Source organism: Sapajus apella, unplaced genomic scaffold (assembly GCF_009761245.1).
Source record: "Sapajus apella isolate SASKATOON/1434 unplaced genomic scaffold, GSC_monkey_1.0 scaffold173, whole genome shotgun sequence".
Taxonomy (NCBI): Eukaryota; Metazoa; Chordata; class Mammalia; order Primates; family Cebidae; genus Sapajus; species Sapajus apella.
The window spans coordinates 172215-187415 of NW_022437113.1; the positions used below are offsets into that span (position 1 = coordinate 172215).

The 15201-nt window shown below is 57.5% G+C and overlaps 2 protein-coding genes across 2 annotated transcripts in view; one reads left to right on the plus strand and one right to left on the minus strand.

Annotated features, from left to right (window-relative positions):
* HOMER3 (homer scaffold protein 3) overlaps positions 1-3680 on the plus strand; it is an 11534-nt gene extending 7854 nt beyond the window's left edge. Inside the window, exons 6-10 of the mRNA XM_032267849.1 lie at positions 502-623; positions 1531-1687; positions 2040-2156; positions 2254-2340; positions 3260-3680. Coding sequence (XP_032123740.1) covers positions 502-623; positions 1531-1687; positions 2040-2156; positions 2254-2340; positions 3260-3451 — 675 coding nt within the window. The 3' untranslated portion in view covers positions 3452-3680. The remainder of the gene's footprint in view (positions 1-501; positions 624-1530; positions 1688-2039; positions 2157-2253; positions 2341-3259) is intronic.
* Positions 3681-4235: 555 nt separating this feature from the next.
* DDX49 (DEAD-box helicase 49) lies at positions 4236-15008 on the minus strand. The gene is made up of 13 exons (XM_032267846.1): positions 14842-15008; positions 13844-13967; positions 11519-11604; positions 11305-11426; positions 10466-10653; positions 10225-10365; positions 8771-8846; positions 8382-8458; positions 8108-8205; positions 6083-6157; positions 5014-5102; positions 4832-4903; positions 4236-4741 (listed from the first exon to the last, which is right to left on the minus strand). Exons 1-13 carry the CDS (start codon positions 14954-14956, stop codon positions 4550-4552), a joined length of 1455 nt encoding a protein of 484 aa, XP_032123737.1. The 5' UTR covers positions 14957-15008; the 3' UTR covers positions 4236-4549.
* Positions 15009-15201: the final 193 nt, after the last annotated feature.

Below are 15201 nucleotides of genomic sequence, written 5' to 3' on the forward strand. Positions count from 1 at the left end.
CTCAAAAAAAAAAAAAAAAAAAAAGAAAAGAAAAATGGGCTGGACTCTACCCTCAGAGCCAGTGGTCCAGGCATTGGGGTGGCTCATGAAACACGAATTCAGCCTGGACAGGGCTTCCTGCTGAAATCCTAAACAGGCCACAGGGAACGGAACAGGGAAGGGAACATGGAGCTGTCCGATTGTCCCTCTCCCCTACCCTGCAGGTTCCAGGTATCTTGGTTTAGACTAACCTGCATCAGACTTACTCCTAGGGGTAGTGAAACCCCAGGAAGGCAAGGTTGAGGGCATGGGCCTGGAACTCTCAGCCTGGGGGCCATAGGGAGCCATGGAGGGTGGGTGAGATGGGGAGGGACACGCTTGGATCCGGTGCCGTGAAGGACATGCTTAGGGTGCATAGGTCAGTTGGACCCCCTGATGTGACAACCCAGTCACATCAGCCTTGACTCCAGCCACTGACAGAAGCTACTGCTCATTGTGACCTGCTCTTTTCCCCGTGCACAGGTGCCCCCGAGCCCCCTCGTCAGTGCCAATGGCCCGGGTGAGGAGAAACTGTTCCGCAGCCAGAGCGCTGACGCCCCCGGCCCCACGGAGCGCGAGCGGCTCAAGAAGATGCTGTCCGAGGGGTGAGGGGTGGGGCTTGGGGCGGGGCTTGGGGCGGGGCAGGGGCCGGGGTGGGGGTGGGGGACGAGGAGGCGGTTCTCGAAAGCCAAGGGAGTGCCAGGGACTGCGAGATCTAACTGTGGACCCAAGACCTGGGGAAGGGGAGGAGCTGATCCCGATGCTGCTCCATCCAGAGCCGACCCCGCCCAGCAGCTTTGGCATGCGGGTCTGTATTGACCCGACCCCTGTCTCCTGGCTGATAACCTCGCCCCATCCATGCCTCCCGGGCTTAGGATAAACCTGGGGCGCCTCCCCACGCCGACCACGCCCCCCTAGGCTGACTCTCCCCAACCTCCCAACACTCTGCCATCCCAGTGTTACTGGGCGGTCTCCATGTGCCCACTTCTTTGACCAGGTCCCTGACAAGACCCTGCCTCTCCGGGACCGCCCCATTCCCAAGCTCAGCGCTATTTTGGCTGTGCTCCTAGCCCAGCCCAGTGTCGCCACGTCCCCAGCACAGCGTGGCCCTGACTCCGTCCCCTAGCCCTGCACCACCCCATCCTTGGCCCTGCCCCCTAGCCCAGCGTTGTTCTTGACTCCACCCCCAGCCAACGCCACCCAGCCCAATCTTGCGCCTGGCCACGCACCAGCCAACACCACCCACCTCTGGCCCCGCCCCTTAGCGGAGCATCGCTGCTGACTCCACCCACAGGTCAATGCCACCCCACCCTGGCCCGGCGCCCTAGTTCAACCTCACACCCTCTCCAAGCTTCGCCTGACCCAAGCCCAGAGCCATCCCAACCCCTGGCCCTGACCCCAACCCCAGAGCCATCCTAACCCCTGGCCCCGATCGCAACCCCAGCATTGCCCGCTGACTCTGCCCCCCCTCCAGCCCCATGTCACCCCCTGCCGACCCTTGCGTCCCCGCAGCTCCGTGGGCGAGGTACAGTGGGAGGCCGAGTTCTTCGCGCTGCAGGACAGCAACAACAAGCTGGCGGGCGCCCTGCGAGAGGCCAACGCGGCTGCAGCCCAGTGGAGGCAGCAGCTGGAGGCTCAGCGTGCAGAGGCTGAGCGGCTGCGGCAGCGGGTGAGGGCACCCCCCTCTCAAAGAGAGCCCCCCACCTGGCCCGGGCAACTGTGGAGCCCATGCCTCTGCCGGTCCCATCTGCCCTGGGTTCATGGACTGGCTGGGTGACCTCAGCAGGTCCCTGCCCCAGCCCCAGTTCCTTGCTCTGTAAAATGGGTGTGAGACAATGCCAACTTCAGAGGGTGATCAGACCCTAAAGTCCAAGCTACGTGGGTGGGGGAGGTGCCACCAACCAAGGGAGTTGGGTGCTCGGTCCTGGGTGTGGCCGGACAGGAGGCAGATTCCCTAGAGGTTGGGGGAGCAAGGGAGAGTGCAGGCAGGGGCCGCAGGGGTTGCTTTTCCTGTCCCACAGGTGGCTGAGCTGGAGGCCCAGGCAGCTTCAGAGGTGACCCCGGCCAGTGAGAAGGAGGGGCCGGGCCAGGGCCAGTCGCTGGAGCAGCTGGAAGCTCTGGTGCAAACCAAGGACCAGGTGAGCGCCAAGTATGGTTCCCAGGCCTCACCGTCCCTCACCTCTAGAGGGAAAGCCAGCACCCCTAGAACAGACCCTGGGAACTCTTTTTCTCTAGGAGATCCAGACCCTGAAGAGTCAGACTGGGGGGCCCCGAGAGGCCCCAGAGGCTGCCGAGCGCGAGGAGACTCAGCAGAAGGTGCAGGTGTGTGTGGGCACCAGGAGGTGGGGTGGAGGTGGGTGACAGTCACCTCAACAGACAATCGGGATGATCTACCTAAGACGATAAAGTATTGGGAGCCCCAGGCCCGCGCCAGGCCTGATGGCTGGCAGGTGCTGTGTGAACAGTGGGTTCAGCAAGCAATGCTCAATCCCGGCTGCATTCCCATGCCAGACCCTGTCATTTCCTCCTGTTCTCAGCCTGAAATTAGAGCCTGCACTGGAACCCAGGTGTGGCTTGGCTTTTTTTTTACTTCTTCGAGGTGGAGTCTCACTCTTGTTGCCCAGGCTGGAGTGCAGTGGCGCAATCTTGGCTCACTGCAACCTCCGCCTCCCAGGTTCAAGCGATTCTCCTGCCTCAGCCTCCTCAGTAGCTGGGATTATAGGTGTGTGCTACCATGCCTGGCTAATTTTTTGTATTTTTAGTAGAAATGGGGTTTTACCATGTTGTCCAGGCTGGTCTCGAACTCCCGACCTCAGGGGAGCCACCTGTCTCTGCCTCCCAAAGTGCTGAGATTATAAGCATGAGTCGCTGTGCCCAGCCCAGGGGGCACTTCTTGTAAGCCCAACAAGTTGAGATGTTACAGTACCTGCTTCCCTTACACCTGTATTCCTAGCTACTTGAGAGGCTGGGTGGGAGGATTGCTTGAGCCTGGGAGTTGGAGGCTACAGTGAGCTAGGATTGTGCCACTGCACTCCAGCTTGGGCAACAGAGCAAAACCCTGTCTCTTAAAAATGAGGGCAGAAGCCAGACCCCTGGGAGTTTGCATTTTATTCCCAGTGTGACCAGAGCCCTAGGAGGGCTTTGGGTAGAAGAGGGACATGAAGGCGGTCAGACTCTGGACACCTTGGACAGGGATGATGACTTGTTGGGGCCCCCAACCCTGCCCACCCTTTCCTGGCAGGACCTGGAGACCCGCAACGCGGAGCTGGAGCACCAGCTGCGGGCGATGGAGCGCAGCCTGGAGGAGGTGCGGGCGGAGCGGGAGCGGGCACGGGCCGAGGTGGGCCGGGCGGCGCAGCTGCTGGACGTCAGGCTGTTCGAGCTGAGTGAGCTGCGCGAGGGCCTGGCCCGCCTGGCTGAGGCTGCGCCCTGAGCCGGGGCTGGTTTTCTATGAACGATTCCGGCCTGGGACGTGGGCCAGGCCGCAGGCGGCGTAGTTGGGCCCATTTGTCCTGGCAAGGGACCGGGGGTCCCAACTCGGTCCCGGGTGGGCCGGGGTGGGGTGGGCCCCGGCTGGCTCTGGCTGTTGACAGCATGGGGGCTGTTTTTGAGCTTCTCCTTGTGTAGAATTTCTAGATCCCCAGATTACATTTCTGAGCGTGGCTGCGTGTGTGTGGTATATGGGTACCTGGGCACCTAACGTGTCGCCGGTCCCTTTCCCTGCCTCCTCTTGGGTGCCCCTGCATCTACGTGGGAGTTGTAAGCTGCCTGCAGATGAGGGATGAGGCTTGGAGTCTGGGGTGGGGTGTCCAGGCCACACAGCCAGGAACCTGGCTCTGGTACCTCTGCCTGTCCCCTTGGGCTTAGCTCATGTGGTCTGGCCAAGTTTGGACGTTCGTGACCCCTTCACTCTGGCCACAACCCCCGGATGTGTCCAGGTGGCTGGCCAGGAAGCTCCTAGAACATACCTGTGCTCATTCGGCACAGGAGTGACCTCGCTGAAACCTCACAGCCGCCTCTGGAGAGCGGGGCAGCTGCTATGCCCATTTTCCAGATGAGGAAGCTGGAAGCCCAGAGAAGGGGCGTCCGGATGCAGACATGGCCGTTCGAGCAGGTGGTTTGCCTGCAAAGCTTTGACTTGCCTGTTGGAAACAGACGTGGTATTCTGGGCAGCCTCACCCCACCTCTCCTGTTCCCCTGCTCTGCTAAAGTCAGACTGAGAAAGTCAAAAGACCCATTTATTGAGCACCTCCTGTATGCGGCACCCTTGGGGGGTGACTTTGGGTCGGGGTCACAACTTCCTGGGTTGTGTTCTTTCCTCCTCTGCAGCCTGAATCTTGGCCACGGCTCAGGGAAGGGGCCAGCCGGGGGTTCTGGGGCAGAGGAGCAGGGTCCACACAACACGGGTGCCCACGGGTTCCGCTGTAGGACACTGAGCAGGCCCCGGGAAGGGCCACCGCCCCCAGCGAAGGTTCTTCCGACCCTCAGCTCAATGGAAGAGTCGAGCACTGGGCAGATGGCCGTGTGGGGCTCAGGCCGGGCGCTGGGAGGGAACTGGGCCTGAGTGGGCCGCAGGCAGGGCCCTCGGTGGCCGCCCCTTATGGCCTGCCCTGCCAGCCTTCTGTCGTCGCTGCAGCGTCTCCTCCACCTTCTCCTTGAAGCGCCGGTTCTTCTGCTTGATCTTGGCCAGCTCGGCCTTGCGCTTGGCCTCCAGGTCAGGGTCCTAGCACCGGGAGGACCGGGGGCGGCTGAGCCAGCGCCCCCACCCAGGGAACCCGACCACCCACCCCCCACCGGCGGGCTCGGCCCTCACCTTCCCTTCCAGGATCAGCTGCTTCCGTTTGTTGATCTCCTTCTTTTCATCAAAGTGGGCCGCCTCCAGTTTCTGGTGGAGGGAAGGGGGGTACGGAGACGCCGGTCACGGGGGCCCCACCTGGAAGGGAGCACCCCCAGCCCCGGAGAGCAGCTTGGCCTCTGCCGGCCTCTGACACTCACAATCTCACACTCTCTCCGCACCACGTTGACCTGTGTGAGGATCTGTAGCACCTCGGCCTCCTCCACGGAGAATTCCTCTAGCTTCTTCTCTGTGGGGACAGCAAGGCCAGGGGTGGGGGTGGGGAGGAGACGTGACACAGAGGGAGTTCAGCGGGGTAGTGAGCTCCCCATGCTATGGGGTATGCAAGGCCATCTGGAGTCGTATCAGATAAGGGCTAGGTGGGCAAGATCAGGGATTTCTGAGCTAAGGAAGGTATGCACCACTGTCTTTTTCAGAGTCTCACTGTCACCCAAGCCCGAGCACAGTGACACTATCTCGGCTAAGTGCAACCTCCACCTCCCGGGTCCAAGCAATTCTCGTGCCTCAGCCTCACTTTTTTTTTTTCCAGATCTTTTTCTTTTTTTGGGACAGAGTCTCACTGTCACCCAGGCTGGAGTAAATTCCAGATGTTTCTTTTGTCTTTTTTGGGGACAGAGTCTCACTGGCACCCAGGCAGGAGTAAATTCTCCTGCCTCAACCTCCCAAGTAGCTGGGATGTCAGGCGTGCACCACCACACCTAGTTAATTTTTCTATTTTTAGTACAGATGAGATTTCACCATGTTGCCCAGGCTGGTCTCGAACTCCTGGGCTCAAGTGATCCACCGGCCTCAGCCGCTCAAAGTGCTGGGATTGAGTCACTGTGCCCAGCCAAGTCCAGATGTTTCTACATTTTAGGACAGTCAGTGCCGTGATCAGAGATAACTTAGGAAGTGTCTCTGTCCTGGTTGTACATGAAACCGCTCCCGGGGGTTTTTAGCAGGCCCGGGCCCTGCCACTGCGGCCTCTGACGTCTCAGGGTCCTTCCACACACCTCAGTGTGAGAAACCCAAGTCCCCTCCTGACGTGGCATTCAGCTGCTGGCAGCCACTGTGGGGAGTGTGTTCCAATAAATGGGAAAAACTGCTTTTAGGGGTGCCTAGGGAGGGAAGTCCAGCCTACAACTGCTCATATCCTACAGGTCTCACCGAGAGGCACCCACCCCTGCCCATCCCCTCCGCCCACCCCCCTCTTCCCCTGCCCCCACTCACTGATCTGCTCCTCAATGGCATGCACCAGGTGGATGTCGTACTGTGTCACCAGCGTGATGGCCTGACCCTGCCGCCCTGTGGGGATGCACCAGTTATCTGCCATGTCCCAGGGGTCAGGACATGGGGCTACGAAACTCAGGGGTCCTCCTAGAGATGCTGAAGAAAGCTTGGGCGTGGGGGGATCAGTCCAGAATGTCTGGGCTCGACTCCAAGCAGGGCCTCTGTGTGGAGGATGGGTCACTGAGGACAGGCAGTTCTGCTGGTCTTGCCTTAGACAAGAGTTACTACCCGATTTCCCTTTTTGGCTTGACTGCCAGGGAACCCAGTCTAAGTAATGGCAGCCATTAGTCCTGGTGACCCTCAGCCCCAGATCTCTGCTTGCTGTTTCTGTGATGGTGACTGGGGCCGAAACCGCACTGAGGGTGGACAAAGTGGGTGAGCCTCACGGCAGCCCCACATGAATGTCACCATTCTCATTATTCACCATGGGAGGTCTGGGGAGCGGAAGTGACCTGCCCAGCACCGCAGGGTCAGGATAGAAGGTCCAGGCCCAGGCTGACCCCAGCAAACGCATTTTTCCTGGCTCCAGAAGTGAGAACATCTCACGGAGACCCTACCCCCCCCCGATGCTGGGGCCATGTGTGCACCCTCCCAGGGGCCAGTCACACGCTGCTCAGTTCATCACCTGGTTGGGGTGAAGGCAGCATCCCCCTCGCCTTTTCTTTTTTTTTTTTTGAGATGGAGTCTCACAGTTGCCCAGGTTGGAATACAATGGTGCAATGTCAGCTCACTGCAACCTCTGCCTCCTGGGTTAAGGCGATTCTCCTGCCTCTGTCTCCCGAGTAGCTAGGATTATAGGCATATGTCACTCCACCTGGCTAATTTTTGTATTTTTCTTTTTGTTTTTGAGACGGAGTTTCACTCTTGTTACCCAGGCTGGAGTGCAATGGTGTGATCTCGGCTCATCGCAACCTCCGCCTCCTGGGTTCAGGCAATTCTCCTGCCTCACCCTCCCGAGTAGCTGGGACTACAGACATGCACCACCATGCCCAGCTAATTTTTGTATTTTTAGTAGAGACATGGTTTCACCATGTTGACCAGGATGGTCTCGATCTCTTGACCTCATGATCCACCCACCTCGGCCTCCCAAAGTGCTGGGATTATAGGTGTGAGCCACCGCGCCCGGCCTAATTTTTGTATTTTTAGGTTTCACCATGTTCATCACCCTGGTATCGAATTCCCGACCTCAGGTGGTCCACCCACCTTGGCCTCCCAAAGTGCTGGCATTTTTTATTTTTTTTGAGATAGAGTCTTGCTCTGTTGCTAGGCTGGAGTGCAGTGGCATGATCTTGCCTCACTGCCACCTCCACCTCCCAGGTTCAACTGATTCTTCTGCCTCAGCCTCCTGAGGGAGGGACCACAAGCGTGTACCACCACGCCCAGCTAATATTTGTATTTTTAATTGAGAGGGGGTTTTACCATGTTGGCCAGGATGGTCTCAATTTCTTGACCTAGTGATCTGCCCACCTTGGTCTCCCAAAGTGCTGGGGTTACAGGCGTGAGTCACTGAGCCAGGCCTATTTTTATTTTTTTTTGAGATGGAGTTCTGCTGTTTTTGCCCAGGCTGGAGTGCAATGGTGCAATCTTGGCTCACTGCAACCTCCCAGGTTCAAGTAATTCTCCTGCCTCAGCCTCCTGAGTAGCTGGGATTCACCTGTGCTTTAGAAAGGTTGAATCCTGGCCAGGCATGGTGCTCACGTCTGTAATCCAAGCACTTTGGAGGCCAAGGTGGGCGGATCACCTGAGGTCGGGAGTTCAAGACCAGCCTGACCAACACGGTGAAACCCCGCCTTAAAAATAAAAAAAATAAAAATAAAAAAAAGAAAGGTCGACTCTTCCAACTTGCAAACATGGCCCGGAGTAGCGCTCATCTGTGGGCTGTACCCCACCCATGTCCCACCACCTGGCTTTGCTGGGCAGGCTGGAGGGACGGGCCCAAGGCCTGGGCTCCCTTCTGCCACTCACCTGCACGGGCAGTGCGGCCAACTCGGTGGATGTAGATCTTGGGGAGCCCGGGGGTGTTGTGGTTGATGACCACCTGCACTGTAGGGATGTCCAGGCCCCTGGAGGCAGAGGTGGCTGGTCAGCTTTGGGGAAACCAAGGCTAGCTAGGACTCACCCAGGCCCACTCAGTAGGGAGGCTGGGGCTGCCCGACGCATGCCCGAGGCCAGCCTTCTCATCTGTTGGGCTGTGTAGTAAAGAGGGAGTGCCCTGGGCAGGGGACGGGGGGCTGCTCACCGGGAGGCCACATCTGTTGCGATCAGGATCCGGTAGATACTGGATTTGAACTTGGCTAGGGCGGCAAAGCGTTCTTTCTGCACGGGGTTGGGGAGAAAATTGGGAATGGGTGAAGGCAGGGTTTTCTGTGTGAGGCCTGGGGACAGGGTGGAAGCCGGGGTAGTCCCCCAGATCCACTGAGGAAGGTGGCCACGGGAAGCTAGACCAGGACAAATGAATGACAGCTGAAAGAGATGCTGATCAGGGAGGGCCTCGTGGGCTGGGATGTTCTGGGAGCAGGAGAGAGCAGGCGGCAGGAAGAAGGCGCCTGCAGAAGGAAGGATTGGAGCAGATGCCTGAGGCCGGGAGGTGTCCTGGGGTGAGGCTGGCGGGCCCCAGGGTCGCCTCACCTGCTTCATCATGGAGTGCAGAGCCACAGTGGGGAAGCTGAATTTGCGCAGCATCATGCACAGAATCTGGCAGGTCCTGGTGAGAAGGATGTGCCCGTCAGCCCCTCCGGCCCTCAGGTCCTGGAAAGGCATTCCGCCTCGGACCCGCCCGAGACACTGAGCACAGCGGCCCCATATAGCTTAGAAAGGACAGGCAGCAGCCAGGCGCGGTGGCTCACACCTGTAATCCCAGCACTTTGGGAGGCTGAGGCAGGCAGATCACTTGAGGTCAGGAGTTCAAGACCAGCCTGCCCAACATGGCAAAATCCCATCTCTACTAAAAATACAAAAATTAGCTGGGTGTGGTGGTGCGCGCCTGTAGTCCCAGCTACTTGGGAGGCTGAGGCAGGAGAATCATTTGAACCTGGGAGGCGGAGGTTGCAGTGAACCGTGATTGTGTCATTGCGCTCCAGCCTAGACAACAGCGTGAGACTCTCTCTCTCAAAAAAAAAAAAAAAAAAAAAGGAAAGAAAAGGGGAGGCAGCAGGATGGCGGGCGGCGGCGGCCTTGCCTGTCCAATGTCCTCTCTACTGATCACTCCCTGGAGCTGGAACTGACAAGAGTTGGCCCTGGGACTTCAGGGCTGGAAAGCTGGAAACTGACTTGCTAGGGGTGGTCACTGTTAACGAGAGGGCTGAGAGGGAGTCAGCAGAGGAAAACAGAGGAGAGGGGGCACGGGGAGGAGGGAGGAGGACCATCATGTAAGCTGCTGGATCCTGCTGTGCCTGACAGCCACCCTACAGCCAAGCTTTTGTCTCTTTTTTATTGAGATAGAGTCTCACTCTGTCACCCAGGCTGGACTGCAGTGGCGTGATCTCGGCTCACTGCAACTTTGCCTCCCAGGTTCAGGAGATTCTCCTGCCTCAGGCTCCTGACTAGCTGGGATTACAGATGTGCACCACCATGCCCCGCTAATTTGTTTTTGATACAGAAGGAATTTCACCATGTTGGCCAGGCTGGTCTTGAACTCCTGACCTCAGGTCAACCCCCCTTCTATCCTGGCTCTTGTAGGAAGAGTCTTCAGCTTCTCAATGACCTTCCCAAACAGCTCAATGGAGATGTGAACTGCCCTCCTTAGGGGTCTCTGTGCAGACACACACCAGGCCTGTTAGTTGACACAACTTCCTCTGAGATGGGACCAGAGGCCCAGGAAAGCTCAGTGACACCCCAGAACACAGCAAATGGATGCAAGGGTTTCCTGGCCCTTCCATCAAGGGCTGGCTGAGGAACCCCAAAGCCCAGCTACACCTTCGGATGGAGTGACCTTGGCTCCTTGAGGGAAGCCCCATAACCTCCAGGCTGAGCAGAGACTGGGGAGTGCTGAGACTGGTTGTGTGTCCCAGGCCCAAGACATCGGGCCACCTCCTCCTCTGAAGGGCAGTGGGAGGGGAGAGGCAGCCCCACCCCCTGCTCACTTGCACGTGTTGGTGAAAATGATGACGGACCAGTCCTCGTGTTCATCCTGGAAGCGCTGGATCAGGTGGACCAGGTAGGCGTCCTTGACCTTCTCAGGCACCAATAGGTAGCGCTGGTCCAGCTGCTCCACGGTGCTCACCCTGGGGACGGACAGGTGGACCGCCGCACCTCAGTGTCCCCGCCTCTCGGATGGGGCTGCCCCCCCCCCCCCCCCCCCCACTGTCTGGGCTGTGGACTCACGGGGCCTGTGCCTCCCAGAAGAATGGCTGGTTGGTGGCCAGGCCCTGTAGCTCCCGGAGTGTGTCAGTCAGCGTGGCGCTGAACAGCAGTGTCTGCCTGCGGGCCGGCACGGCCGCCAGGATGGTCTCCAGGTCCACGGTGAAGTCAGTGCAGCCCTGTTCCAGCAGCCGGTCTGCCTCGTCCATCACCTGCCGTGCCAAGGGGGCGGGGGTGAGGGTACCGTCCATGGCCCCAGGTCTTGGCCACCCCTGAAATAGGCCTCTTTGAGAGGCGTGGACATGCGCCCTGGAGCACCCTCCTTCCAAGGGAGGTCTGCCCCTCACCCAAATCCCAGCAAGGCCCCGCCCCTAAATAACATTGGTAGGGCTGGGGCCCCTCTTATTGGTCCTTGAGTGGTCCTTGTCACCGTTCCTAGCATTTTATGGGACAGTCTAAGGGACATACATTTTCTTTTTTTTTTTTTTGAGACGGAGTTTCGCTCTTGTTACCCAGGCTGGAGTGCAATGGCGCGATCTCGGCTCACCGCAACCTCCGTCTCCTGGGTTCAGGCAATTCTCCTGCCTCAGCCTCCTGAGTAGCTGGGATTACAGGCATGCACCACCATGCCCAGCTAATTTTTTGTATTTTTAATAGAGACGGGGTTTCACCATGTTGACCAGGATGGTCTCGATCTCTTGACCTCGTGATCCACCCGCCTCGGCCTCCCAAAGTGCTGAGCCACCGCGCCCGGCCGGGACATACATTTTCAAACGGATGAGATGGTGCCCCCAGGCTATGACACTGGGCCTGGAGGCTCGAGCCCAGCTCCTGAGGTCTGCCTGTGGGGTCGGGGGACTCACCAGAAAGCGGATCTTCTTTATACTAAAAGTGTTGGAGCTGCGCAGGTGATCTGCCAGGCGCCCCGGCGTGGCGATGACCACGTGCGGTTTCCGGGAGAGCTCCAGCGCCTGGGCCACCATGTCTGGGGGGCAGAGTGAGAGGCGGGGCTGGGTGGGCGGTCCAAAGCTGCCAGGGTCCCATGCTGGGGCCTCCCCCGCCTGCCAGCTCCCATACCCAGGCCGCCGACGATGATGCAGTCTTTCAGCCCCAGAGGCTTCCCCAGGACCCGGAACTGCTCTGCGATCTGGTAGGCCAGCTCCCTGTGGGTGTCAAGGGGCCAGGCTGGGTCAGGTAGTGGTTCTGGGCCTGCCTCCCATTCCCCTCTCCATTCCCAGGATCTCTCTCTGAGGCCCCAGGTTCCTGACTTGCCCAGTCCTATTCACAAAGACACTGAGCGTTGGAGGCCATTGTGGCCCCCTGCCCCCTCGTCAGGCTCAGCCTGGAACATCCCTCCTTCACTAGCCCGATCCAAACTGGCCTCAGCCTCTCCTCCTACCCCAAACCTGTGCCTTCCTCCAAGTTCGCCATTCAGCAATGGCCTCACCACCAGCCAGAGAGTCTCAAGCATCAGGCTCTTCTCCTCCTCTCTGTCCCCCAGTCAACTCTGTCCTGGCCTCTCCCTGGCCCGTGACCTTTCCTGTTCACACACCCTCAGAATCAACCCTCCGCCTGGCATTCAAGGCCCTTCTCAAACTGGCTCCAATAGCCTTTCTGCTGCCTGCCTCTCTCACGCGTCTCCTACATGCACTAGCAGGTCCCTCTGGCCAGAACACCTTTCCCTAAACTTGTTCCTTTGCAGGGTCCCTTTCATTTCTTTTTCTTTGAGATGAATTCAGTCTTGCTGTGTCACCCAGGCTAGAGTGCAATGGTGCGATCTCAGCTTGCTGCAAACTCCACCTCCCAGATTCAAGCGATTCTCTGCCTCAGCCTCTAGAGTAGCAGGATTAAAGGCGTGTGCTACCACACCCAGCTAATTTTTGTATTTTTAGTAGAGACGGGGTTTCACTATGTTGGTCAGGCTGGTCTCGAGCTCCTGACCTCATGATCCACCTGCCTTGGCCTCCCGATGTGCTGGGATTACAGGTGTGAGCCACCACACCTGGCCCGGCCCTTTTCATCTTTAAGACATTCTTTGGGCCGGGCGCGGTGGCTCACGCCTGTAATCCCAGCACTTTGGGAGGCCGAGGCGGGTGGATCACGAGGTCAAGAGATCGAGACCATCCTGGTCAACATGGTGAAACCCCGTTTCTATTAAAAATACAAAAAATCAGCTGGGCATGGTGGCGCGTGCCTGTAATCCCAGCTACTCAGGAGGCTGAGGCAGGAGAATTGCCTGAACCCAGGAGGCGGAGGTTGCGGTGAGCCGAGATCGTGCCATTGCACTCCAGCCTGGGTAACAAGAGCGAAACTCCGTCTCAAAAAAAAAAAAAAAGACATTCTTTGAGTGAAGCCTTCCACGACACCCCCCCGAGCCGCCACAAGCCACACCATTATGGCATGCCATGCCCACTTCTGCTGTCATAGGATTCATCACATCAACGGCTCTGCTTGCTTGCCCAAGGACAGGAGAAATGTCAATTTCTTTTTTTTTCTTTTTTTGTCAATTTCTTTTTTTTAGGTGGGGAGACAGAGTTTCACTCTTGTTGCCCAGGCTGGACTGCAGTGGCAGAATCTCAGCTCACTGTCACTTCTGCCTCCTGGGTTCAAGTGATTCTCCTGCTTCAGCCTCCCAAGTAGTTGGGATTACAGGCGCTCACCAGCGCACCTGACTAATTTTTTTGTATTTTTAGTAGAGACAGGGTTTCTCCATGTTAACCAGGCTGGTCTTGAATGCCTGATCTCAGGTGATCCACCCACCTCAGCCTCCCAAAGCGCTGGAATCACAGGCGTGAGCCAGTACGCCCGGTCTGATATGTCAATTACTTAGGTTCTAAAACTATCGGCAGCTCCCAACTGGCCAGTACTTGCGCTGCTTTGAGCCCTGTGCTGGGAACTTGTCCCCCACACACCATCTTGTTTTATTCGGTTTTGTTTTGTTTTGTTTTGTTTTGTTTGAGATACAATCTTGCTCTATCACTCTGTCACCCAGGCTAGGGAGCAGTGGCTCGATCTTGGCTCACTGCAACCTCTGCCTCCTGGGTTCAAGTGATTCTCCTGCCTCAGCCTCCCGAGTAGCTGGGATTACAGGCACGCACCACTGTGCCCAGCTAACTTTTATCTTTTTAGTAGAGACGGGGTTTCACCATGTTGACCAGGCTGGTTTCCAACTCCTGGCCTCAAGTGATCTGCCCACCTGGAGCTCCCAAAGTGCTGGGATTACAGGTGTGAGCCACTGTTCCTGAGCCATCTTGTTTAATTCTGTAGGACCCCTAAGAGGTGGGCAGCAAGATTTTCATCCTCATCTCACATGTGGGAAAAGGGCACTCAGAGAAGGAAAGGCACTTGCCTGAGACAACACAGCTGGTTAACGCATACCCAGGAGGCCTGGCGGGGGCTCACCTGGTGGGTGTCAGGACGAGGCAGAAGATACCATAGGGGTCCTCAGACAGCTTCTGCAGGATGGGAAGGACAAATGCTGCTGTCTTCCCGCTGCCCGTCTTGGCACAGCCCAGGCAGTCCCGACCTGGGTGGGGGACAAAGCAGCATCAGCACCCTCCATGTGTGGACAGCTATTCCACTGGGCACAGTTTGCAACAGCGTCCATTTAATAAGCAGTTACTGTGTGCCAAGTCCTGTGTGCCAGTAAGCCTTTTCCATTCTGGGCATACTGACCACTTTCCACTGACAACTGATAAATCCTAGGGAGAGAAGACCATTATCGTCTCCATGTAACAGAAGGGAAAACTGGGTTTCAGAGACCTGCTCAGGACACACAGCTGGTGAGTGGCAGGCTGGAGTGGAACCCGAATCCATTTGATCTGAGATGCCCACAGCTTCCCAACACCTCATTCTAACTCCCTCCGAACTTGGGGAACCCAGAATTCCCTTCCCTCATATGCATCTTGTGCTGTTGATCCCTTCATTTGTTTATTTAAATCCCTGACTTGTCACATCTTAGACTTCCTGTGGGCATCTCTTTAGTGGCAAAACGAGTTGGGCTACAGCAGAAGACGTGCTCCTACAGGAGCAATCACAGGACCAAGGAGTCCTGGATCTACCAGCAATTTTGACAACCTTAACTTCTATTTGCAAAATGCAGATAGTAGTATCACGTCTGCAGGATTTTGCAATACTATCAATTAGTCATTCATCAAACCCTCCCTGTGCTGAGACTATGAAAATTTCAGAGACTACATCACTTGGGTACGGACATAAATCAAGTCAGTCATGGAGCCTAAATCCCAACACTGTCCAGTCGGGCTCCGGAACACCGGGTCTCCTGTAATGCCCGAGGCTACCCCTCGCCTCATGGGACCGGAATGAGCAAAGGCTGAGAGAAGGAAAAGGGGTCGAGAGGAGCGGAGACGCTTTTTGCGGAAGGCGCCGGGCCTACTCACCCTCCAGAATGGCGGGGATGCAGCCGAGCTGCACAGGCGTGGGCTGCTTCAAACCCAGCTGCCGACATTGTTCCACGAGCCACGATGACAGCCCAAGCTGCGCGAAGCCTGCCATCCTTGTGCCCAGCCGTGGGAGAGACGGTGTGATTCGCGCTTCCGGCGCGCACCGATAACGTCACGAGAACGTCTTCTTACTTATTGGATCTGCCTCCTGCGTGGTTCCACCCTCTCCAGCTCCCTCAGCCCATTGCCAGTTTCGACCGCATCTTTATCATGTTTTCCCGAATTCCATTGGCTCGCAGAAACACACTACAATTCCCGAGATACCCTGCGTGACGCCCTTGCGACTTTAGCTCCCTT

Bases quoted from the DNA above. Each gene is read 5' to 3' on its own strand.
- DDX49 (XM_032267846.1), bottom strand. From the start codon at position 14,956: ATGGCAGGCTTCGCGCAGCTTGGGCTGTCATCGTGGCTCGTGGAACAA. The intron at 10,366-10,465 runs GTGAGTCCACAG...GTCCGTCCCCAG, and splicing joins TTCTGGGAGGCACAGGCCCC to GGTGAGCACCGTGGAGCAGC. The intron at 8,206-8,381 runs GTGAGCAGCCCC...CTCTGCCTCCAG, and splicing joins GCAACAGATGTGGCCTCCCG to GGGCCTGGACATCCCTACAG.